Source organism: Hirundo rustica, chromosome W, assembly GCF_015227805.2.
Source record: "Hirundo rustica isolate bHirRus1 chromosome W, bHirRus1.pri.v3, whole genome shotgun sequence".
In the NCBI taxonomy this organism is placed as follows: domain Eukaryota; kingdom Metazoa; phylum Chordata; class Aves; order Passeriformes; family Hirundinidae; genus Hirundo; species Hirundo rustica.
The window spans coordinates 24,817,179-24,843,846 of NC_053487.1; the positions used below are offsets into that span (position 1 = coordinate 24,817,179).

General features: G+C 41.5%; 1 protein-coding gene across 8 annotated transcripts in view; it reads left to right on the forward strand.

The window, feature by feature from the left end:
• Window positions 1-26,668, forward strand: part of LOC120764890 (ceramide transfer protein-like) — a 160,509-nt gene that overhangs the window by 90,745 nt on the left and 43,096 nt on the right. For all 8 annotated transcript variants that reach the window (XM_040089008.2, XM_040089004.1, XM_040089005.1 and 5 more), the window contains 2 exons: window positions 6,247-6,404; window positions 14,501-14,593. In XM_040089008.2, coding sequence (XP_039944942.1) covers window positions 6,247-6,404; window positions 14,501-14,593 — 251 coding nt within the window. The remainder of the gene's footprint in view (window positions 1-6,246; window positions 6,405-14,500; window positions 14,594-26,668) is intronic.

Below are 26,668 nucleotides of genomic sequence, written 5' to 3' on the forward strand. Positions count from 1 at the left end.
TGAGACCAGCCATGCAGCCAGAGCAGCTGCCGCCATTCTGTCTGGGCACCCTGAGATCCTGGCACAGCCCCAGCATGGCTTGAATCTATCACTGTGACTGCTTTGGCCACCACCCAGCAGACAACCATCATGACCATTGCAGGCCCCAGGCAAGATAGTAACTCTTTCATTGCGCAGATGATATTTGCGGAACATTGATCCTCTCTCGAGTGAGAGAAAAGAACAGAGTGAAGACACATAGAGAAACAACATGAAGACACCAAGGTCAGTAAAGGAGTCAAGTCCCAGATGGGAGGAGAATGAGAAGATGCCTTAGTCTTCATCTGAAATTCTTTTGTAAGGCCATGGTGATAGACTGTGATGCACTAGAATATCCCTTTAATTCATGAAAACAGTGTGGGGGATGGAGTGTTCAAACTGCAGACATGAGAAAAGGTGTTGGGGAGGATGAAGCCAGAAAGCCCTATAAATATGATTGCTTAGATTCTGAGAATGTGAAACCTGTAAGTGAGATAGAATTGAAAGTAAGTTTTGATGTTTGAGATGTCCTAGCTACTGGATGTCTGGGAAAACAGTTATATGACCTGTTGGGGAGGAGGAAGCCAAAAAACCCTATAAATATGATTGCCTATATTCTAAGAATGAGAAACCTGTAGGTGAGATAGAACTGAAAGTAAGTTTTGATGTTTGAGATGTATTAGATACTGGATGTCTGGGAAAACAGTTATGTGACCATCTGAAGGTTACCTGCAGCCAGACCCAGGTCAAATGGAATGTTCTGTCTCACCCCTCAATGTATGGTTCATCCCACACCTGTAACCCTCCCCTGAAGTATCAGGTATCTGTAACCCCATTGGCCCAAGCCTTGTTCCAGCCCACCTTGAAGACCCCTGATAAGGGGTCCCAAGGGGGCTGGATGGTCTCTTTGCTTGCACCCTTTCCCGAGGACTTTCCTCTCTTGGAATTTCCTCTCCTCTCCCTTCCCCCACCTTCCTAGGCCTTGCCACGAGCTGCAGCCTGGCAGCTCAGAGCAAGGCCTCACATCCCTTACAATAAACCTCATCTTCTAAAACCTAACTTCAGAGATCTCTCGTCTACATTTATCTACACCATCCTGGAGTCTTCAGCAGCAGGAGGAAGCAATTTCTACAATGACCAGCTGAAGGTCACCTGCAGCCAGACCCAGAGGTCAAATGGAATGTCCTGTCTCACCCCCAATGTATGGTTCATCCCACACCTGTAACCCTCCTCTGAAGTATCAGGTATCTGTAACCCCATTGGCCCTAGTCTGTTCCAGCCCACCTTGAAAACCCCTTATCAGGGGGCTGCGAGGGTGGGTTGGTCTCTTTGCTCTTTTCTCTCTTCTCTTTGCCTGGCACCCTTTCCCGAGGACTTTCCTCTCTTGGAATTTCCTCTCCCTACCTCTCCCTTCCCCCACTTACCTAGGCCTTGCCACGAGCTGCAGCCTGGCAGCTCAGAGCAAGGCCTCATATCCCTTACAATAAACCTCATCTTCTAAAACCCAACTTCAGAGATCTCTCATCTACATTCATCCACACCGTCCTGGAGTCCACAGCAGAGAAGTTATTTCTACACAAAGGCATTTGTGCTGAAGCAAGTAAATGTTAAAGTAGCTGTGATCACATGAGAAGCTTGAACAGAGAGGAAGATGAGAGTGATGAAGAGCCTTTGCCCCCAGGGAAAGAAGAAGAAGAACTCTGTTCCCAGAGATGAAGATGATCTCAGAAATAGATGAAGAAAACCTTTGCTTTTGAACAGCTCATCCTTAAAATAGTACCCCATAAGTTTGACATGGCCCATAAACGCAGCTGTGGGAAGGCTGCGTGAGATGGGAGAGACTTCATGATTGCAGATTTCTGGGCTGCTGCTATTCATGAAAATTGTAGCCACGAGAGAATTGTTTCTTGTGGAGAAGTCTCCATGACATGGTAAAAGAGACTCCTCTCCCTAAGAGAACTGATAAAAGACTATTTTAGAGGTGGTCAACTGACCTAAGCCCTAAGTTTTGTTTCTGTACGTTGTCAATGGGAAAGAAGAGGGGAAGAAAAATGTTCTAAAGGTTTTATTCTGATTATTTTTTTTCTTTCGGTTCTGTTTAAATAAAGTTTTCTTTATACCCCTTAAAGTTTTGAGCCTGCTTTGCTCTTCTCCTAATACTCTCACAACCGAAAGAGTAAATAATTCTAGTAAGTGCCCAGGCATTTAGCCAGTGCTCAACCCATCACACTCACTCTGGAGGGTGTGGGACTGGGACTGTTGTTGCTGCTACCACGCCTCCACTGCACCAGAGACTGAGCCCCTGTACCCACACCACTGCTGCTACCACCCTGGAGAGAGAGCCCATGCAGTGGGGCCCGAGCTGTGCCAGGTGATGCGAAGTCAGCATTTCAGCAGCACAATTCCTCATTTGAATGAACTAGCTTTCCAAGTTTTTGTCCCTGCTTTATATTGTTTTTGGTCTGGGGGGTGAAAAGTTAAGCTGTGAGAGCCTCCAGATATATTGTTTTGTTTTTCCAAATACCACGTTGCCCCAGTCCAGGGCCAGTCACCATTCTGCCTTTGGGAAACCACGCTGGGTGCCATCTTTGAGAGACATTTTTGTTTGTTTGGTGGTAAGTGTCCTTTTGTGGGTAAAACTCTCTTTTGTACATTCTTTTATTAATATTGTATGGGTATTGCAATTTTTCAGAAAGTTGTGATTCCAACTTTAATCTCTCCTAGTGTTCCTCCATTATTGGAAGGGGCAGGGCAAAAAGGGAGCATCTTGAGTGGATTAAATTTTCTATCCTGGTGTTAAACTAGTACAGTTCTCTAGGATCTTTGAGTGAAAGTCAAAAAGACCACTATGAAGGTATTCAAATTTATTGCTCACTTTCCAATTAGAAAATCTGGTAACAGAAACAATGATCATTTGTATAAAGCACCAAGGGAGAGCCTGGCTGATGCATATTTACCCAGTGGTATTTTAGAATTTAAGAATGTAGAATCTTGATCAGGAAGTTTAACCATTCATCTGCCCAGGAAAATGAGTGTAGTTTGGTTTAAATTATCTAAGAATAAGAGCAGTAGGTGGTACTTAAGGGAACCTCTTTGAAGATGGAAGGTGGTTTTGTACTGAAACTGCAAAGATGGAAATGGTACAGAGACTAAAAGAAAATTTTTATCTAAAACACAGTGGGATTTGTGTTGGATTTTAATGCTTTGAATGTAGGAAGAATATTCACCAATATACTGCTGGAATAATGAGGTTGTTTTTAGAGAAAAACTAATTATATTGATAATATTGCTATCCACAGAATACCAACAACAGTAGGTATAAATAAATGGGTTGTGTACCAAAGCATTTCTCTTTCATTTAGAATTAGTTTAGTGACAAAAGATGTTAAGGTGACATAAAATGGGAAAGATAAAGGAACTTTGTTTTTCTACTTAGTGTCTTTTAAAACTAGTCTTTCATTTCAGTGGAAAACGGATTTGATTGAACAGGTGATTTTGGAACATCTGGGAAAGTATTACTAACAGCATCTTATTAATAAGAAGGCACAACTAATCTATCCTAACAAGCAGAAATGTGTAGGAGAGATGGGCTGAAGAGCTTTTGAAGAAGGCTAAAACATGCTATGAAAAATCCATTATAAGAAAGGCAAGCGAAAACAATTAATAAATAAAGCAAAATTATTAAGAGAGAGGATAATTTAAAAGAAACCACTTAAAATATGTTGAAGTTAAAGTAGAAGAAAAATTATACTGCTGCATCTTTCAATTGGCTACATACAGTTTGACCTCTAGGCAAGAAGAGCAGTTGCAATAACACTTTTCTATTAGACTTTAATTTGAACCTACAGATCTCCTGATGCAAGATTTCATTTTGAAATCTGTTGACACTGACTTTGAAACTGCAAACTCTGTATGTATCACTGCTTCTTTGAGACCAGTCATTAAAGAATTACTTAGAATATATGATGACTGAAACTACTGTGTGTAAGTATTAATGAGTTGTAGATGAGACCGAAAGACATCCAGGAACAAAAGCTGTCTTTTTTCCCAGGAAATGAAGCTATTTTGCTGCATCTCCCTTGCAGTTTACCATAGATTTCTGAAATGATTTTATACTGTTGCAGTCAGTAGTAATTTCTTCAGTGTGTCTAGCATGATGCATACTTAAGAGAAAAATTACATGTATAAGCAACATAGTTGTACTGGCAAGCCTGCACATGAACATGGTCTACACCAGCATGACATATTAGCAGTATAAACTGCATTTTCCCCTTTGCAGCTGTTAGGGAGAGGGAGAGCTCATTATTGCTTCTTAAACAGATTGATCTTTCTTTCTTTCCCTCCCATTGTCTTTACCCTTTTAGGGAGTATTCTTGATTAACATGAAACAAAAAGATAAGCTGTGTTCTACCATAGTATGTGTAATAAATACGATTCACCAAATCTGATAAATCAAAATTTGGAATTTTATTGCGAGAGACAAAATGACAGTCTCAGACAGCCACAATTAAAAGGACAGCGTCGAGCCCGGGGTCGCCGCTGGGTGAACAATGATAACACACTCTGTCAGTCTGTTATCCCCCAAGTTCACATTTTTGGTTTGCAGCAGTCTCTTTTTATACACTGGATCGCGGAGAGAAGCTCGGGATTTCGACGGTCCTCCCTCTGAGGCATCTTCATTAAACATGCAGGTTTCAGTTTTAAGAGTCTGAATGGGTCAGCGGAGGAGTACAATGCTGTTAATGGTCGGATTCAGGTGTGGTGTGGAGATGTTAATTTCTGACGGAGACGATCTAGATACTGATCTGATGTAATCATCTGGTTCTTCGGGCTTTCATCTCTTTTTTCCGTCGTCTTTGTTCCCTTTCACCGATTCCCGGCAGAGGCATTTTTTTTGTGTCCCCCTTTCTGGTAATTCCAATCATGTTTTCTTCGTGTCCCTCCCATGCCTTTTCAGGACAGAGAAATTCCTGTACTTTACTGAGCCACCTTCCCCTGAGTTAACTCGCAACATGCTAGGTTAAACAAAACTTATATTTATATGGGTTGTATTACATTTTATATCTTTTAACACGAATTAACTTTAGGACATATATCACAGTATGTATGTTTACTGAGGTATTTGAAGTAGTGTGTGGTATGTAAACATCTGTTTGAAAAAGTTTGATTCCTTCTGAAAGAAGGGCATATAAAACCTCTGGAGATGAACCATTACTTAAGACCACGTGATGCTTGCTTTCTGCTCCCTAAGTGTAAATATTGTGGTCTACTATTGGAGAACAGCAATTGCATTTCTCTTCTCTACAAGAACTGAGATGCTTGAAAGCTCTGCTTTTTACCCTTGCAGATTGATATTGCATAAATTTACACAAATAATTATTTTTACTCTTTAAACCGTAACAGTGGCACATTGACAAACTGACAGACCAGGAAAAGAAAGGGATATAGAAGTGGGTGATAAGTCATCAGGTTGCCCTATGGCACAGCCAGGAGTTACTTTAATTTGCTTGGCTCAGCTTCAACATGAGTGCTACTTCTGCTTTCTAATATTTTCTGACATTATTGCGTAGTGTTTGATTTGGTATTCTGTCAACCTCCATATAAGTTTGACATAGAATCGGTACTTTTTTGTCACACATTTTAAGTGACTTGTTTAAATAGCCTTAGTAACAAATGGTCTGGTTGAGAGCAAGTTGTTGTTGGAACTACCAAACACCACAGTACTTGGATAATTCAACATATTTGATACTTTTATATCATACCTTTTTATGTTGTGGTTTTGAAATCTACTGTTACCTGCTAAAAGCAGCCTTGAAATGTTACCTTTGGTATTTCATTGCATTTTGGAATAGTTTCTTTCTTAGTGCTGTATTGGATATGTTTTAAAGCTGCTCTGTATTATTCAGGCCCCACTTCAAGCTGTCAAACTGCTATTGTTACAAAGTATTCCCACTCCCTCCACCCACATGATTTGCAGAGTAATACAGCATTAGAAGTAGACTTGAAATACAGTATAGCAACATGAAGCTGAAGGGATGTGTTTTTCTTTTTAAATCTCTTTCCTTATCCAGTGAATAGCTGAAAATTATTAGCACTTTTGTTTTATATTTTTAAATTAAATTTCTAGCCCATCTATTTTCTTCAAACAGTGATAATATAAAGCATGCATGTAAAATGCTTGTTTGAGTTAAAGGCAGTTATAAATGAGTAATTCATGTTTGGTTTTAGTGTTTCCATATGTGACACCCAAAGGAATTAATGGCATAGACTTTAAAGGAGAAGCTATAACTTTCAAGGCAACTACTGCTGGAATCCTTGCTACACTCTCTCATTGTATTGAACTCATGGTAAAACATGAAGAAAGCTGGCAAAAAAGACTAGATAAGGTAAGATCATTTTCCCTTAACTTTTGTTGAAAAAATGTTTCTTCAGTTTAAAATTGACATTTCAAATTAGTTGGTTTAAACTTTATTATTCCAGGTATTACCTTTATTTTTATGTACAGCACTTATTAATTTTAGATGCTTTCCTTATTTATTACTCCTTTAACATGTTAAAACCTCATTCTGACTGTTGGTGATACAGTAACATTATTCATCATATTTTTTCTTTTCCTGGCCCTTGTTCAGATAGTATTCCTATATTTTTAATTCTATAAAGAACCTGATAGCATTCTACGGTGGTAAGTGTATTGCTTGCAGCCCTCTAAGAGAGACCTAATTATCTATGCTTGTAAAATGATGTGAAAATCTCTGAAATGTTTTGTGATAAGAAATGGTGACAGAATTGAGGAGAACAACCAGTTCTACCTTTAAAGGTAGAACAGTTATTTCACTTACCTTTAGGAGACTAAAGAGATTAATTTAAATCATGTTTTACACCAATTGGTTAATTTTTAGGGTTGGGCTGGGCTGATATTATAATATGTTATTCTTATGGCAGTGATAGCTCATGGCAAGCCTACTCAACCACTATAGCAACTTGAAAGGAGCAGTGTCTTCTGTCTTCAGATGAGATGTGCTAGAAACATGGCTAGGTTGTACTTCAGGCTTTGATTTCTAGAATTCTGCCATCACTACCTGGTGTCCTGTACTGTCCTTTAGCCATTGTTGTCTTGTTTTTAATTTAACATATTTCCGCATGGCATATATCACATTTCATATCTTACTCAATATGTGTTAGTGGTACACAATTCAAAGAATGAAGTTATTCAGACAAAATACTACCATGTTTGAATCCTTGCCCATGTCTCCTGGCTCTTTGTCCATATGTCAAAGACCTAGTCCTATCTAACTGTATTGTGACTTCTGTCAATATTTAATTTATTATTGCTTCATCTAGGTAGTTCAAGGAATTATAGCAGACCTAAGATTTGAAGCTTGTTCATAGGTGTCCTAGGGTGACTTTAAGATGCTTGTATCCCAAATCATCTCTTCTGTTCATGTTGGATATTGTGTTCTGTACCTTTAAGACTGGTTCTGCGAGCAAAAGGGGGAAAATGAGAAGCGTGGAGTTTGTTTTCAGAAACAGCACTCCCTCCTCCACATTCCAGCTCCTGGATGGTGTTTGTCTGAAGCACAAACAGACAGCAGGACAGAGATCTCCTGTGCTTTTAGTTAGTTTGTAGCTAGCTGAGGCAAAGAAGTTCCCAGGACTGGTTTTTTTTCCTTTTGGGACTGTTTAACCCTGCTCTGGACTGAAAACCCAGAAGAGCACTGGGAGCTCACACCTGTGGCCCACTGGGGCCCAGGACAGCATTTTCCAGCGCCGGAGGGAGTGATAAGACTGGGTGAGCTGAGCTATAACCTACAGCAAGGACTTTCTAAGAGTTTGCCATCTCTCTTCAGAGCAGCAAGAGGTTTTATTGCTTCATATTATTCATTCTTTATGCTTGTGGACACTTTGTTAAATAAATAGTTTTTTCCACTTTTCTCTAAGGAGATTTTTTCCCGGACTGATTAGGGAAGGGGCCGTTTGGGTTTGCTTCCCAGAGGGACCCTATTCAGTGGTTTCCTCCCAAGTTTACCCTAAACCAGGACAATAGGATTGTAGGGTAATTCAGGTTAGAAGACACCATCTCTAGTACAACCTCCTGCTTAAAGGAAGGACAGTTTAAATCAGATCAGGTTGATCAAGTCTGATTTCAAGTCTCCAAGGCTGAAGACTGCAGAGCAATTCTGAGCAGCCTGTTCTGATGCTCAGCTGCTGTTAATATCCGCTTGGAGCAGCTCTTATTCCAGCATCTGCCTATTGTTTTTCATCTTCCTACTATAGACCACTGTGAAGAGTCTGGCTCAGTTTGTTGATGACCCTCTTGGAGGTATTGGAAGGCTACTATTAAGTCCCCCCACAAAAGCCTTCTCTATTCTAGACTGAGCAAAGTTCACTCTTGCTGATCATAGCTTGCTTACAGCATGGATGAAGTGATTTTTTTTCTTGTCAGTAGGTTAGTATGTTATTACAGAATAATATGTTAGTATAGAATTTGGTTTAGATTAGTTGTCATATTTTTCTTCTTCTGTGGACTAACTTTAAAGCACTTGTTTTTAGCTGTAAGCAGTTAAAAATTCAAACCTAAATTTCACTTTCACTCATACAGAGTCACAGAATAATTTAGGTTGGAAAAGACCTTTAAGTCAATTGAATTCATTGAGTATCATTCATTGAGTATCATTGAGTTCAACCTTTGAGCAATCACCACCTTGTCAACTAGACCATGGCATTAAGTGCCACATCCAGTTGTTTCTTGAACATCTCCAGGGATGGTAATTCCACCACATCCCTGGATATTCCATTCCAATTCTTAACAACCCTTTCCATGAAGAAATTCTTCCTGATGTCCAACCTGAACCTTGCCTGGTGCAGCTTGAGACTATTTCCTCTTCTCCTGTCACGAGTTTCCTAGGAGAAGAGGCCGACCCCTACCTGGCTACAACCTCCTTTCAGGTAGTTGTAGAGTGATAAGGTCACCCTCGAGCCTCCTTTTCTCCAGGTTAAGCTCCCTCAGACTCTCATCATCAGACTTGTGCTCCAGACCCTTCACCAGCTCTGTTGCCCTTCAGATCATCAATAAAGATATTAAACAGGACTGGTCCCAATACTGAGCCTTGGGGAATCCCACTAGTGACTAGCCGCCAATCGCATGTGACACCATTTACCATCGCACTCACTCAGGGCCTGGACACCCAGTCAGTTTTTAACCCAATGAAGAGTGTACCTGTCCAAGCCATGGACTGCCAGGTTTTCCAGGAGAATGCCATGGGAGACAGTGTCAAAGACTTTGCTGAAGTCCAGGTAGACAACATCCACAGCCTTCTTCTCATCCACTAGGTGGGTCACCTGGTCATAAAAGAAAATCAGATTGGTCAGGCAGGGCCTGCCTTTCCTAAACCCATCCTGGCTAGGTCTTGAGTCATTGAAAACCGATATAGTCACGGACAAAGACCCTCTAACTAATTAAAGTTAGAAAGCGGTATGTTTATTCACCGGCGGGCGGCACGGGAGTCATCTCCGAAAGGCGTGGCTGCCCCGAACAAGGCTCTTTGCTCTCTATTTATTTTCCAAGATCTTACATACAATACATATGCATAACCCCAGTACCTCCCATCCCCGCTCTGTATTAAAATGAGGCTATTAGTCCTTCACGCGTGCGCAATTCTTCTCTTGAAATGGGTCGGTGGTCTCAAATTGAGTCAGTGGTCTCAAAGGATGAAGTCAGGAGAGTCTTCATCAGGTCTCTGTGACCCTCTGGAATGATCCAAGGTCCCCTGCTTCGTGATTGATTGATACCAAGTCCAGGTGCTGGCCATTGTTCTTAGTGGTTTCAATCTGTTCTTATGATGGTTCACTTACTCCACTTTTTCTATAAACAAGCTCATAATATAACAGTTAGCTCTAGCTTGGGCATCTAATAATCATTAACCTACCATTTACTAATCTAACTTACATCTTGATCAATATAAATTGCTTCTAACCCTTAGCTAAAATCTTAACTCTTTAAAGTTATGTCTCAGTCTGATCCCTTGGTTGTCCTCTATATTGCCATGTGATCACATTCAAGATGATCTGTTCCATAACCTTGCCAGACATTGAGGTTAGGATGACAGGCCTGTAGTCCCCCAGATCCTCCTTCCAACCCTTCTTGTGGATGGGCATCACATTGGCCAACCTCCAGTCATCTGGGACCTTCCCAATGAGCCAGGACTGATGATAAATGATGGACATTGGTTTGGCGAGCTCTTCTGACAGCTCCTTCAGCACCCTCAGATGAATTCCATCTGGTCCCATAGACGTACGAGTGTCTTAAGTGGCTCAGTAGGTTTCTAACTGCCTCCTCCTGGATTACTGGGGGCTATTTTGCTCCCCATCCCTGTCTACCAGCTCAGGGTGCCAGTTCCCCTGAGGATAACTGGTTTTACTGTTAAAGACTGAGGCAAAGAAGGTCTTAAGTACCTCAGCCTTTTCCTCATCCTTGTTGACTGTATTCCCTCCCCATGTACAATAAAGGATGGAGATTTTCCTTGGTGCTCTTTTTGTTGTTAATGTATTTATTAAAACCCTTTTTATTATCTTTAACAGCAGTAGCCAGATTGAGTTCTGGTTGAGCTTTTTCCTTTCTTATTTTTTCTCTATGTAACCTAACGACATCCTTGTACTCTTTCTGATTTGCCTGTTCCTTCTTCCAAAGGTCATGAACCTTCTTTCTTCCTTGAGTTCCTGTAAAAGATCCCTGTTCAGCAAGGCCAGTCTTCCCTGACAGCTTGTCTTTTGGCACATAGGGACAGACTGCTCCTGAGCCTTTAAGATTTCCTTCCTAAAGTATGTCAAGCCTTCCTGGAACCCTCTGTTATTAAGGACTGTTCACCAGGGGACTTTTCTGAAACAGTGTCCTGAACAGGCCAAAGTCTGCCCTCCAGAAGTCCAGGGTAGACATTTTGTTGATGCCCCTCATTACTTCATCAAGTATTGAAAACTCTATCATATCATGGTCGCTGTGCTCAAGACAGCCTCTAATCACCACATTTACCAGCAGCCCTTCTCTGTTTGTAAACAGCAGGTCTAGTGGGCCCCCACCCCTGGTAGACTTGTCACCAAATCTTACAAAATATCAGAACAAGACTCCTTAAAACTAATGTGGTGTTAAAGAGGGAATAATTTATTCAGGCCTGAGGTCCCACAGGGGATACTCCTAACCCTATGCAGACATGATTTTACAAGTGTTGCTTATATACAATTGCTACATGCATATTACAATTTACCCATTCCCATAAACCCACCCTGAGCTCCCAGATTCAGTCCTTGTTTTGTCTATCACTACATTCTTGAGCCAGATGTCATCTTATCTTCCAACCATCCTTGCTTGGAAAGCAGTGTTTGCATGCCTTGTTTTTCCACTAAAAGTTCACAGGCACAGTAAAAATGGAATTAACCTGTGGGCACAGATTGTGGTGATTGGGAATGGGGCTGCGGCAGAGCCTCATCCCTAATGGGCTACAACTGTGTTGGAGAGGTGAACAGTATTGAAGGCAAAGAAACATGGAATGCTGAGGTTTACCTGACCAATCAGAAGGGCAGAGAGGGCACACAGGTGTAATGCATGTAAGGTGAAGGGTATAAAAGGTTGCACTGAAGAACAATAAAATGCTGATGCTTAGAGCCTTCTTCAGTGTCAGTTGTGCCTCCTCTATCATCAGACCTTTTGGTATCAGGCTTACTTACCAGGGCTGTCAGGAAGTTCTCTTCCACATACTCCAAGAACCTCCTAGACTGCCTCCTCTCTGCTGTGGTGAGTTTCCAGCAGACAGCTGGCAAGTTAAAGTCTCCCACAAGAACGATGGTTGACGATAGTGAAACATCAGAGCCACTTATAGAATAGTTCATCTGCCTCTTCATCCTGGTTGGGTGTTCTATACCAGACTCCCACCAGGATATCTGCCTTGTGAACCTTCCCCCTGATTCTTACTCATAGGTACTCCTATGGCATAAATACATTTTAAAGGGGGTCACTTGGAGATTTTAAGTCTACTTTGGTAGACATGCAACTTTGTCACACTTGTCAGTGAAACTTTCTGGGGATTACAGCACACTGATGTTGAAATACTATAATTCTAATATAAAATAACCTTTTTGTTTGGATTCCTCTAATTGCTAGCTTATTAGATGAGGAGATTTTGATTGAATTAGATAGTATAAAATTGTGGTGGGTTAGCCTTGGCTAACAGCCAAGTGCCCACCCAACTGCTCACTTAGCAACCCATCAAGCAGGACTGGAGTGTGAGTGTGGGGGAGAAACAGGATGAAAAAGCTCACAAGTCAAGAGAAAGGAAGATTGCTTACAAGTTTTTGTCCTGGCAGAAAATCTGTTGCTAATTAAAATAGGTACAGTTATTAGGAAACAAAATGACAAACACTAAAACAGCTTTCTTCCCCCATTTCCCAGACTCAACTTCACTTTTTAACTGCAGGCTTCTCTGCACCCCTGCTTACTAGCCCCAAGGAGTGCGGGGGCAGGGGGGGGAATGGAGGGTTGGAGGTCAATCCAAAACAGTTAGTCTATGCCACTTCTTCTCACACTTCTCCCCTGCTCCAGCACAGATTCTTTTCAGGGCTGTAGTCCTCTGGAAAAACTCCTCTTCATTGGGTGTCCTCCATAGAACATGGTTCCTTTAGGAAATGTCCCTCTGCTCCAGCATGGTGTCCTTCAGGGGCTACAGTGTGGATATATTCTCTGCCCTGGAACTCTTCCTCATCATTCTCTTTTGGCCTTGGCATTCCCTCTATTTTTCTCTTTTTGTTCCCTCTTCTCTCTCCCTGGGCTGTTTTTTGCTATTGAATACATTTTCACAGAGATTCCATGCATGTGGTGGATGGGCTCAGCTATGTCCTGTGGTGGGTCTGTTTTGGAGCCTGTTTGACACAGGACAGCCCCAGCCACCTCCCTCATATGCCACTCCTGCAGCTCCTCACAACCAACACCTTGACACCTACACCCTGCACAAGAATTTAAAGACAGCAGTTGAATGTATTCAGACCTTTGCTAACACTATCTATTCCACTTCACTTGTAGGGCTTGTTTTGTTTTTCACCTTGTTTTACTGACTAAACATGGCTCTGTAAAAGTCTCTTCTATAACTATGAGCCTGAGCAAAAAATAATTACTCTGTCATCTGATAAATAGATGTAGGAGGAGAATGATGTTGATCTGTGTACTCTTGGGTTTCTTGGATAGATGATTATGCTGCTCTGAAAAAGAAATAAATATTAGAAGATTATAAAGTTCAGAATGTTTTCTCTGAGAGGTTAGAGGGGAAAATGATATTAAATTGGGCATCCATTCGTGTTTGTTTTAACTAGGAGGTTTTTAAAACTCTTGTAAGTCTGTCCTGTGTCTGTAAAAGACCAGCTAGAAGAATTAAAATGTGCAGCATCAAGTTTGTCCTTTATATATCAGCAGATTCATTACGCAGGCTCTATGCTGTGCAGGTATGTCATAGGAAGAACAGGATATCTGTCAGTGGCTAAAAGCAATGAGTGGTTTACAAGTTGTCTAAGTACCGTTGTAATCCAGTTTGCTCTCCTTCCTTCTCCAGCCTCAGCACTTCAATAGCTTCAGAACCATGTTTTACTTGGCAGCAAAACATAAATGTGAATAGTGAAAGTCCTGCTACTTCACAAAACTATATAGCCTCCATCTTGTAGAGAGGCAGTTTAGCCTTCTCTGCCTTGTAGGGAGTCGACAGCTCCTCCCAATTTAGTGTTGCCTGAAAACTTGTTCAGTATATCATTGTCCTGCATTCAAGTTGTTTATGAAGGTGTTGAAGAGAACTGGCCCTAAAATGGAGCCCTGTGGAACACCACTTGTGACTGGTCAACAGCCTCATGTAACCCCATTTAGTACAAGCCAGTGTGTGATGTTTATCCAGCTGTGTGCTGAACATTTTATGAAGAAGGATGCTGTGAGAGAGAGTATCAAAAACTATTGAAATCCCAAAAGATTACATCAACTGGCTTCCTTTGATCAACTAGGTAGGTTACCTTGTCATAAAAGGAAATTAAGTTTGATAAGCAGGACTTTCCCCTCATGAACCTGTGCTGGCTGTGATCAGTGACTGCATTGTCCTTCAGGTGTTTTTCAATAACTCCCAGAATATTCTCCATAACTTTTTTAGGCACTGAAGTGGGACTGACCCTCAACAAACCATGAATAGCTATGATTAAACTAGATACCAGATTTTTCTTGCTGATCTAGTTTATTCCATGTGACTTAAAGAAGCTATGCTCAAGGTAGCTAGCTCCTCGAGCTTTGTATTATATATGCATCTATAAGGGCACATATAATGCATGCATTCAAATAAAATCAGAAAATCAGCACCTCTGCAATTGTTCCTTGGGAATAAAACTTATACTGATCATTCCATTTATTGTCATACTGACTATTAGTCAATATATTCTTGCTGCTTTAAATGATAATGTAATTTTACAGGAAATAGAGAAAAGGAAAAGAATTGAAGAAGCATACAAAAATGCTGTGACAGAACTGAAGAAAAAGTCCCACTTCGGAGGGCCTGACTATGAGGTACAAATTCTGCTTTTGAAATGTTTAAAAATGCTAAGGCTTTTGAAGATTAGTTTGTTTCTCAATGGAGTGTGTATGTAAATCAAGGTCTCTGTGCAATGTGTTCATGCCACTTTTTCTCCCTTGGAAACTGAAACTAAATGAAGAATCTCAACCCTTCAGCATTTTGAGAATAGAAATCTGTCTTCACCTCGGGTTTCCTATTCTACTTTTGTCTAAAGCATTTTGCTTTCAGATATTTTTGCTGACTTCTTAATTATTTTTCTTGTATATTTTATACTGCTCATTTGAAAGTTGTGTACTCTTACATTTTAATTAGTCAGCTGTCTAGATATGTAATGCAAATATGAAAGCCCTGACTGCAGAGGCAGTCCTAGAATCTGAAGTTTAATTTGAATTGATTTTAACTTGTGTTATGGGTTAACACAGTTTGGTTTTTAGTTAAAGAGGAATATGGAATATTGCCCTGTCAGGACTTTGGATTTGTTTTATGTGAAAAACGCCAATCACTTGTTTTAAAATTTTGAAAGTTTAATAGTAAATAAAATGGTTATAAAAATAGAATTAGAGTAATCAAAAAAATGAACAATTAGGGTTAGGACAATACGAGACAATAAAAACAAAGTAACAGATGTCTGTGTGCCTTCCCAAGCAAAAAGCTCTGGAGAAGGACCCCCGTTAACAAAGGATTATCTCTTAAAAGCAATAGCCTGTTGAATATTCATACATTTCATACATGATGCATAAATTCCATTCAAACAAAGAATCCTCTCTGGTTAGTATCACTTTTTTCCTTTAATCTCTATGGCGTCTTCAAGGCTGAGCAAGGCAGGAGAAGTTGGTCTCTTCTGATAAGGAAGTAGTAAATTCTTTTTTCTCTGAAAGATTTACATTTTCCTGTGGTTGGTATATAAAAACTACATTTTAACTACAAAACTACATTTACCATACCATCAAAATATTAATACAACATTAACAATCAATACAACATAATACATATAGTAAATATCTTGCGTAGAGCCATATAATATGCACTTTTCACAATCCTCCCTCTTTCTTTTTATAATTAATTTGGCTCGAGCAATATTCATTGTTTTCTAGCCTTCATTATTCGCTCATTTTTTTCACAAATCAATCTCGCTTCTTTGAAGGGGTCTTCTATATTATTTTGTTTCATTAACACCATAATCCTTTGTGGTGTTGTTGTAGGCAACTTTTGGTCAATGTTCACTAATTGCATGCTTTGTACTACACTGGTGATGAGCCGAATGAAACGGGATCAAACAAGGAAGAAATATTAGACCAGCTGTAGCACATAAAAGGAAGAAGCCTAACTTTTTCCACCATTCTGCTCCCAACACATTATCCCACCAGCTAGTATTTAGCATTGATTCCCGCTTTTCAACTGGTACGTGGGTGATTTTTCTGATATCATTGACTATGTCCAGGACGGCATCTCCATTGTCATCTATTTTTAAACAACAATCTGATGTATTGAACTTTCCACAAACACCCCCTTCTTCAGCTAACAAATAGTCTAAAGCCACCCTATTCTGATACACAGCCACTCTTGTTTGGGTTTGTTGCTTTGATATTAATTCTATTGCCTGACCAGTTTTGTTCGTTATTATCTCTACAGCAGCTTGAAGTCTTATAATACGATTTAGCATATAAATTGGGGTTTGATATCCCCAACTCCCATCTTGTGCCCAGGTGGCTGGCCCATATGTTTCCAGTATGCGTTCAGGGGGCCATTCCTCATCTCCCCATTTTTGAAATCCTCCAATCAATTCTCTTTTGTTTCTCTTTAGATCCTCATAAACTGGTATCCCTAATTGATCCCCACCAGGTCCTGGTAAAAGAAAAAATCCTGACTGTATAATTCCCAGAGTACAGCTCCCTTTCCACTGGGAGGGGAGTTTTGGGTATGTTCTTTTTCCACATATCCAAAATAATCCATCTGGAGCTTTCCAATAGTTAAATTTTTGTTGATCTATATTCGCCCAAAATTTGGAAATTTCTGGGATGCCATAGTAAGGATTTTTACCTGTATCATTACATTGAAAAAGTTTTATTTTATTATCATACTTACAATTCACTTTTTTTGCTTTTTCTTGGGTCCAATACATGGTTGGTTCTACTGGGACCCACCATACAGAAGTTCCATTACTAACCTTATATCTTTTACAGGGTGTTTTTCCTACTTCATGAAGGAACCTTTTCCCAGTGCGCCAAAGACATTCTTCCCCTATCACTGTTGAGCTTAAAATCCACCCTTCTGGTCTGTTTTCTCCACTTGTACTTGCTTGGTTCCATTTTAGAAGCTCAATTGGGCCTAAGCTGCTGCCTTTCCGTGGCCATTCTTCTGACATCAAAGCCCCTCCACAGACCCAACAATTGGTTATGTTAAGTTCCTTACTTATTCTTTCCCCCAATTCTACAAACTGATTTTTACCCATCCTTGAGATATCTATTTCTTTTTCTAATTGCTGTTCAAGTCTTGTATACAAATTGTTGATTGAAATTGGCACAGGTTTAGGTGGTTGTACTGACTTAGCCTTTTTGCTTATCAATTGCTCTTTTACTAAATCTTGTGCTTTGTGCCCAGTAATGTAGGTAAAACAAATCCATCTCTCCTCTTTTGGGCATTGACTTCCCATCCTGCTATCACTTGTTCCTAAGTTCTCTGCAATCCAGTACTTTTTCCCTTTATGTATGCAATTGCCTAATTTGGATGGGTTATAACAGTGACTGTTGACATGAGTGTGAGAAATGAAAAAAGAACCTTGGTGTCTTTCCATGTACAGCTTTTGGTAACATCTGTAGCATGGCCTTGTCGATATCCCAAAAGGGAGAAGACAAAAATTGAGTGACAGAAAAAGGAGTAACAGAGGTCCAGTATGGCTTATACTCCCACCTCCCATGCCTATGGGGTTGCAACCCACAGCAGGTGTATTTGATCTTCTTGGTGGTGAATACAGAGGCCAATTTGGTCTTGCCCTCTATTTCCTTGTCACTTCTTCTTAGCTAATTTCTAGACAAATCGTTTCTGACACTCCTTAACTGTCGTTTCCCACCATTCTTCAGGTATCTCCCATTCAACAGGCACTAATAATTCCCATCCACAAAACAAAGTTTTTATTTCAGTTTCTTGGAATTCTACTTGGATAAGAGATCGATTTGGCCCTTGACACTTCCTGCAACGAGAGCGTTGATTGTGTGAACTACAATACCAAGTCTTCCTACAATCTAAACATTTACATTTAACCCAGCTAGCATGTCTGGTATTTGGGTGGATCAAACAGGGTATTTGGTCTGGCACTGATGGAAGTTGCAACTCCTCTTCTTCTTTGCATAAATCACAGGCTAAGGCGTTGTCATGGGTTAGTACAGTTTGGTTTTTTAGTTATAGAAAAATGTAAAATAATTCTCCAGGTCAGGACCTGGGAATTGCTTTAGAAGAGACAGGGACCTATCAGAGAGTCAGTTAGAATATTGACATCTATTCTGACCACTAAAATTGTCAGCTGCGACTTTGGGAAGTACCATATAAAAACCCATGACTTTCCTGTAGGTGGGTCCTTTTTCTTCTTCCTTTGGCCAGAGAGAGACAGGTAACATCGAGCTGGGCCTGCTGCTCCCCCCTTTTTGGGGGAGAGCTGGCCTGAGGCCTGGCCAGATTCCATCAGCTCCCAGGTGAAGGGGGAGGGGGAAGGAGAGGTTGCTGTTTTGTAACAGCTACTTTCTTCAGACTTCCCTGGAGCAGGGAGAGATCTCTGCTGGGCCCTGATGGGAGCTATGGGCACCATTTGGGCCGAAGCCACCCCGATTTACACTGAGGGGTGGCTGAGAAGGTATCTGTGATCCTGCCTGGGGTTTTTTGTGATTCTGGACTGCCTGAGTGCTCCAATCTCTAATGTTTCTGCGTGAGTTCTTCCTCCCTCATCAGCTCGGCCTTAAACATCTAACACCATGAGCTACAGAGAGAGAGACAAAGACTCTGAGCAGATTTAACTCTTTCCTAGCAACATGAAGCTTCCAGAGCTTAGCCCTTCTCTGAGAGAGAAAAGAAAGGGACAGAGTGAATATAAAGAAGAAACAACATGAAGTCAGTAGCAAGAGTAAAAAGACTATTAAGACAGAGGGTTGAAGAGTTGGTTGTTCTGTTCTTACTTGAGCCATGGAAATGAACTCTATATTTAGGCCATTCCTTTAAATCATGGGAAAGATATGCATTTGGGGAGATGATTGTTTTAATTTGTGTGTAGATTTAAGCAAAGGTGTTTGTGATGAACTAAGTAATATCCTATAAGATGCTTGAACAGAGATAAAGATGAGAAGCCCCCTGCGCCGGTGAAGAAGTGAGAAGATATCTCTGTACCTTGAAGTGAAGATTCCTTTGCTTTGGAGTTATTCATCTTTAAAAGGTGACACCCCAGTATGCAAAAGTCTAAGACCCATGACCCATAAGCAGCTTGGGAAACTGCTCCTAGGAGGGTCACAAAGGCAGGTTTCTCTGGGCGGTTGTTTTTGTGACAGTTTAAAACCCACAAGAGACCTGTTCTAAGTTGTCAGTGGGATCCATGACTCAAAAGGATACTCTTCCCCTGATGAATTGATGAAAGACTATTGTCAGATAGTGAAACTGACTGAAAATTACAAGTTTTGTCTCTTTATGTTGTTTTGTAAGAAAGTGAACAGTTTGTAAGGGGAGGGAAGAGTGTTTTTGAAGTTTCATTCTGTTTTAGGGGTTTTTTTTCCAACTTTTTTTCTTTTCTATTCTTTAAGTGTATGTTAATAAACTATTTGTTCATTTTAAGGTTGAGCCTGCTTTGTTTGTCTCTGTCCTACAGAAAAAGTAAGTACCAAGACCAAAATTTAGTGAACTTAAAACCACTACATTAATTGGTGTTTCTGCCCGGTTTGAAATTAAAACTATGACAGGCGTGAATACAAGAGTTCTCTGTCTGAAACAGTCCTGATCCTCCTGTTTGGAGTGGAAGTATTCCTCCCCAAGGAGGGTATCGGAGGCGTCTCAAAGCTTGTCCAGGCGGTACTTGAAACCACTGATATAAGCTTGGCCTTATCTCCCAATTAGGTGCTATCCTGTGTATGTTTCTTGGTCCATTTGGGTCTTCCCAGTTCATTACCACCCAGTCCCCGTTTAAGAGTCAATTTTGTATCACCCGGTTCAGATGTAATCATCCACTCCTTAGGTTCTTCCACAGGTCCTTTGATTCTGCTGGCGTGGATCCACCCTCGTTCCTTGGTCCGGATCGCAGCCTCGGTCGTCAACAATACCTGAAAAGGACCTTCCCATTGAGGAGTTAAAGATTGTTCTTTCCAGATTTTTACTAGCACCCATTCCCTTGGATGAACATTATGGATTTTAAAGTCTAAAGGTGTGGTTTGAGGGATTATTATTATTTTTTATTTTTTTTTCAACCATAAGTTTTCAAGAGTTTTCGCAATGGTGTTAACGTATCTTTTAACACTCATTTCCCCTACCTCATAGGTAGCATTTTCACGTTGGGTGGTGTAGTAGTTTCACGTTCACTAAATTTTGGTCTTGGTACTTACTCTTTCTGTGGGAGAGAGACTAGGAGAAAAACAAAGCAAGCTTAACCTTAAAATTAACAAACAGTTTATTAACATACACTAAAAGAATAGGGAAAAAAAGAAAGTTTAAAATAAAACTAAAACAGAATGAAACGTCAAAAACACTCTTCCCTCCCCTTACAAACTGTTCACTTTCTTACAAAACAACATAAAGAGACAAAACTTGTAATTTTCAGTCAGTTTTACTATTTGACAATAGTCTTTCATCAATTCATTAGGGGAAGAGTATCCTTTTGAGTCATGGATCCCACTGACAACTTAGAACAGGTCTCTTGTGGGTTTTAAACTGTCACAAAAACAACCGCCCAGAGAAACCTGCCTTTGTGACCCTCCTAGGAGCAGTTTCCCAAGCTGCTTATGGGTCATGGGTTTTAGACTTTTGCATACTGGGGTGTCACCTTTTAAAGATGAATAACTCCAAAGCAAAGGATTCTTCACCTCAAGGTACAGAGATATCTTCTCATTTCTTCACTGGCGCAGGGGGCTTCTCATCTTTATCTCTGTTCAAGCATCTTTTAGGATATTACTTATTTCATCACAAACACCTTTGCTTAAATCTACACACAAATTAAAACAATCATCTCCCCAAATGCATATCTTTCCCATGATTTAAATGAATGACCTGAATATAGAGTTCATTTCCATGGCTCAAGGAAGAATAGAATAACTAACTCTTCAACCCTCTGTCCCAATAGTTTTTTCACTTTTGCACTACTGACTTCATGCTGTTTCTTCTTTATATTTACTCTGTCCCTTTCTTTTCTCTCTCAGAGAAGGGCTAAGCTCTGGAAGCTTCATGTTGCTAGGAAAGAGTTAAATCTGCTCGGAGTCTTTGTCTCTCCCTCTGTAGCTTGTGGTGTTAGATGTTTAAGGCTGAGCTGATGAGGGAGGAAGAACTCACAGAAACATCAGAGATCGGAGCGCTTAGGCAGTCGGGAATCACAAAAAAACCCAGGCAGGATCATAAATGCCTTCTCAGCAGACCCCTCGATGTAAATCGGGGTGGCCTCGGCCCAAATGGTGCCCATAGCTCCCATCAGGGGCCCAGCAGAGATTTTTCTCTGCTCCAGGGAAGTTTGAAGAAAGTAGCTGTTACAAAACAGCAACCTCTCCTTCCCCCTCCCCTTTCACCTGGGAGCCAATGGAATCCGGCCAGGCCTCAGACCAGCTCCCCCCCAAAAGGGGGGAGCAGCAGGCCCAGCTCGATGTTACCTGTCTCTCTCTGGCCAAAGGAAGAAGAAGAAAGGACCCACCTACAGGAAATTCGCGGGGTTTTTATATGGTACTTCCCAAAGTCGCAGCCAACAATTTTAGTGGTCAGAATAGATGTCAATATTCCAACTAACTCTCTGATAGGTCCCTGTCTCTTCCAAAGCACTTCCCAGGTCCTGACCTGGAGAATTATTTTACATTTTTCTATAACTAAAAAACTAAACTGTATTAACCCATGACAGGCGGTCAAAAAGGGTTACCCATTTTATCCCTAAAGATTGAATTATCTGTTGTAACACTTCTGACGTAAAATGCGTTCCTCTGTCTGAGTCTATTCTATTAACTATTCCATATCTGGTAATAATCTGTTCTAAAAGGGTTTTACTTACTATGTTGGCTGAGGCCTTGGTAGTGGGAACTGCTTCTACCCAATGAGTTAGATGGTCTGTCATTACTAATAAATACTTCCATCTTTGTACTTGAGGAAGTTCAGTAAAATCTTCTTGGATACTTTGAAATGGTCGAAGAGCTAACTCACGACCTCCTAATGTTGTTTTTCTCATCACTTTTTTGTTTATCTTTTGGCAAGTTATACATTTTTCAGTTACTTGCTTTGCTACTCCAAAAATCCCAATGCATCTATAGTTCCTTAAAAAATGATCACACAAAGCCTGAGTACCCCAGTGGGTTTTCTGATGCATGTTTTCTAATATTTTTCTAGCCAGTATTTTATTAAGTAATTGTCTTCCATCAGGAAGTTTCCATTTCCCTGATTCAGCCTGTTCTCCTCCTATCTTGTTTAATTCCTTTTTTTTTTTTTTTTTTCTCTGCTTCACTAAACTTTGGGATTTCCAATTTTTCCTCATTTGGAGTTCATCTAATGATTGACTATGCCAATGCTTAATTTTTTCTAATTTTTTTCTAATATCTGGCCAGGCATTAGTAACAAAGTTAATCCTTAACAAAGCTTTTCCCACATCAGTTTCAGGGTCTATTCTGGAATATTGTTTTATATTTCTCCTAAGTCTGTCTAACAATTCAGTTGGAGATTCTTCTTTTTCTTGCTGTGCCTCAAAAGCTTTTTTAGCATTTTGCCCTCAGGGTGCTGCCTCTTTTATTCCCCTGATTATTAAATTACAATATTCATTCATGTGTTTCCTCCCCTCCTCATTATTTTGACCCCACTCAGGAGGCGCAGTTGGCATTTTGTCTTCTTCAGGGGGCCCCTGTGGGTTCTCTTTTCCCAAACTTTTATTCCAGCTGCTCTGATTAATTGCCTTTCTTCCTGAGAAAATATTATTTTCATTATAGACTGCATCTCTTCCCAAGTATAAATATTCGGACCTAAAAATTGGTCTAATTGTTCAGCTGTGCCTATGGGATCTTCTAAAATTCCTTTGATTTCTTTTTTAAAATTCCTGACCTCAGAAGAAGTCAAAGGGGCATTTACAAACCCTGTTCCACCCCCTCCCATTGGGACTTCTCTTAGTGGAAATAGACTAATTTCTTTATCCCATTTTTGGGTTTTATCCTCTGTTGTCTTTTTCCCGTGTTTTGAGAAAGAATCCAGAGAGGGCTGTCTTTTAAGTGAACTTCTAGTGTTTCGATAAGGCATTTCCAGGGAGAAATTGTTTCTCTGAGCAGTAGCTGTGGTTACCGAGGGAACGGAGCTCAGGGCAAGAAGGGCGCTGAGGGGAGGGCATAGCGCCGAGGCTTGGTCCTCCAAGGGCGGAGCATAGGCAGGGTTTGCTGCCGGGACCGGCAGAGGAGGGGGCAGTTCCGGGGGATGCCAGAGGGGAGTGCGGACAGCCTGCATGGGGCTAATGGCGGCTGAGTCAGCAGCTCCTGGCAGAGACAAAGCAGCCGCGGCGGCGCCCAGCGGAGCTGGCACGGGCAGGGCAGCCAGGGATTGGGCAGTGGGGGAAGCGATTGGAGATAGGACGGCTGGGACCGACAGGACCCCCGGCACGGTCGGGGCAGTGGTCTTAGACCACGCGTCAGGAGAGACCCCCGGCATGGCCCTTAGGGCGGCCGCGGACCAGGCGGCCAGGGCAGACAAATTCACCGGCAGGGCCGGGGATGGGGTGTAGGCGGGGACTGGCGCAGCTGCTGTGGGCTGCGAGCCGGCACTTGGGATGGGAACCGGGGCAGATGGGGCTGAAGCGGGCGCCGAGGCAGGACCCGGGACAGGGGGCTCGGCCGCGAACGGCGGGAGCGTGAGCAGGAACGGAGGAGTCAAGACCTGCAAAGGATCCCACTCTTTTTCCTTCTTTTCTTCTTGTTCCCCTGCCTTTTCTTTCCCCTTTTTCTTTTCTTGTTTCATCTCGGGGGTTTCTGATACGTTAAAGATTTTTATTCTTCTAAAATCTCCTGTCCAACATGTGGCATATTCTCTTTCTTCGGGATTAAACGATTCCTTTGAATTTACAAATACATTTAGAGCCTGACAAATCTAATTCTCAAAAGAGCCGTATCTGGGCCAGTAAACATGGTCAGATCTTATTTCCTTCTCTGCCCATTCTATCATGCAAAATTGTATCATCTTTATCTTTTCCTTTCTTCTGGTACAAGGGTTTTTATCCCAGTTAGCTACCATAATTCTCAGACGGCTATCTTGAGGTATTTCCGTTGGTAACTTTTTACACCCTTTTTTTCTTCCCTGTATCCAACTTACTGTTTTTCTGTCCCACTTTTCAAGATCTTATCTATTCATCCCCCACCTCTGTTTTTCACTTTCTCTTACAACCTAAAGACCACTTACTTCTATCTATGCACACACACAAAAAATCCCCTCTTTCTCACAAAACTGTTCAATACAATACACCTCCATCCAAGGAGATATAGTGAATTTTAAAATTAACAATCAACATTACATGTGCTTTCATCCATCTACTCTTACTTAATTTCTCCTTCACTTTTACACATTCTTTCACACCCTTAGGACATGAATCCGATCCCTGTCGATCCCTGTCGCCAGAGAATCGCGGCTCTGTGTGCCCCCCCTTGCCTTGGGTATGGTCTCTGGGTTCCACTATAGCTGGGCCTCTGAGGAGGGCCCAGAATCTGGTCGCCTCTGGTGCCAGTCCACCTATGAGGCTAATTTGCGTGTCACTTACACTTTTACCACGGCCCTCCCTCCACACGCCCGGAGGGAAAAGGGCTGATTTGCGTGTCACTTATGACTTATTAAAGAAATATGGGTATTGATCTAGTATTGATACCCAACTGTGACGGACAAAAATTCTCTAACAGTTTAAAGTTAGAAAGTGTATGTTTATTACGGCCGGGCAGCACGGCAGGATATTTCCCTAATTCGCACTGCAAAATTCACAGATAATTACAAAGCCTTTTATTTACAAAAGTGTTTGTCCTGGTTTGAAAAGACAGATGTCTGCTAGGGAGAGGCAGGCTTCTCTAGGAATGAGGAATTCAAATCCTTCCCTCCGTGTTATTATAATTTGGAAGATTAAAAAAAAACCCCAACATTTTAGTCAGAGCTATGGGGAAAGGAATAACAGTCCTTTACCAGTAACTATAACAGGACAGACAAACAACAACAGCAATTATAATAATAGTAAAACAGAACTAAGAACCCCGGGGGCAAACGGTGGAAACTCCGGCGCTGATGGCTGGAAGTGGTGGATTGTCCTCGGCAGGCAGGGGGGTGTCCTGGCAGGCAAAGTGGGCAATGCTGGAGAACCCGCAGCGGCTGGACCCGGGCTGACCCAAAATCCAGCAGGGCAGCGAAGAAACTCCAAATTCCCGGGCACTCTAACAGATGATAGAATTCCCAGGACTAGACTCCTCCGTTAACCGTGGACTCCACACAGCTACCAGTCGCCCGACCGTCCTCCCCGGAAAACCGAGAGCAGCCAGCCCCCCACCCTCAGCTCACGGGAGCCTTTTTTCCTCCCCCAAAACTAAGTGATCAACTTCCTTTGTCCGGGTTGAGCACCCTTTAACTATCAGTATTTAGTCTCCTAGCAACTTATGGGGGGGGAAAAAATTCCACTGGAAAACTTAACCCCCAACAGTGTTGAATACCCAAAATACAAATACATATTCATACCCCTCTCACCTCCCATTCCTCGCTTCATATGCTAATTGGCAAAAAGGCTATTAAGCATGCGTACTTTGTTTCCTAAAATGAGTCGGGGGTCTATTCTGGGGAGGGGTCACCCAAAATGAGGAAGTAAGATGAGTCTTCCTCGTCCTGACCTTTCTACCTTTTCAATACATTCGTGACAAATGAATCCTTGGTAGAACTTATAGTTTCCTGTGCTCAATGGGTCCTTTAAGCAGGAAATCTGCAGCTATTTTATGTCCTATTTACCACATTTTGTTTTTCATTACAAGCACAGCTACATAAACATAAAGCTGACAAGCAATGAGTTACTAAATCCGGGATAGCTTATCTAAGATCCGGCTTCTGTTAACTGTGAACAAAGCTTGCCTATCTACTTCAGCTAATTCAGCAACTTATTATCTTAACTTTCCTAAAAATCCCTAATTCTTCAAACTTAATGTCTCACACTTCTACCACGACCCGCCCCCTTCACACGCCCGGAGGGAAAAGGGCTGAATTGCGTGTCACTTACACTTTTACCACGACCCCCCCCTCCACATGCCCGGAGGAAAAAGGGCTGATTTTTGCAGGTCACACACATGTTTTGCCATAGCCCCCACCCACCTGGGGGAACAGTGGCCTGTTTGCGGGTCCCCAACAACTTACACCTCCTGCCACAGTCCCACCCACCTGGGAAGCTGAGGCAGATTTTGTGTGTGACTCACTCTCACACAACAAAACAACAATAAGGTACCTTTTACTTTCAAATCACCTATTACAGGTTTAGGTATTACTGGCCAATCCCGGTGCTCTTGGATATCCCTATTACCGTGATTCGCAAAGCAGTCACACGGAGAGAGAGGTTTCGCAGGGCAGAGGTTCCTCCATTCCGACTCAGGCTGAGTCCGGGGTGGAGAGAGAGCCTCCTTGTTTATTTCTTACTTTATATACATTTTTGGGTCTGGCCAAACCTTGGCTTCTTAGAGTTCTCACCCCTCAGCCGAATGGTCAAACCAGCTGTCAGTTACAATTGTTTTCAGGTTAGAAATATGCAAACAAAGGACAGAGAATGAAAAACAAAGGATTTGTTTATGTTACATATGTGGGAAAAAGGTAGAAAACTGCTCTTAATATTGTGCAGTAACTAAAGATCTGACTCCATTTTATGAAAATTCAAA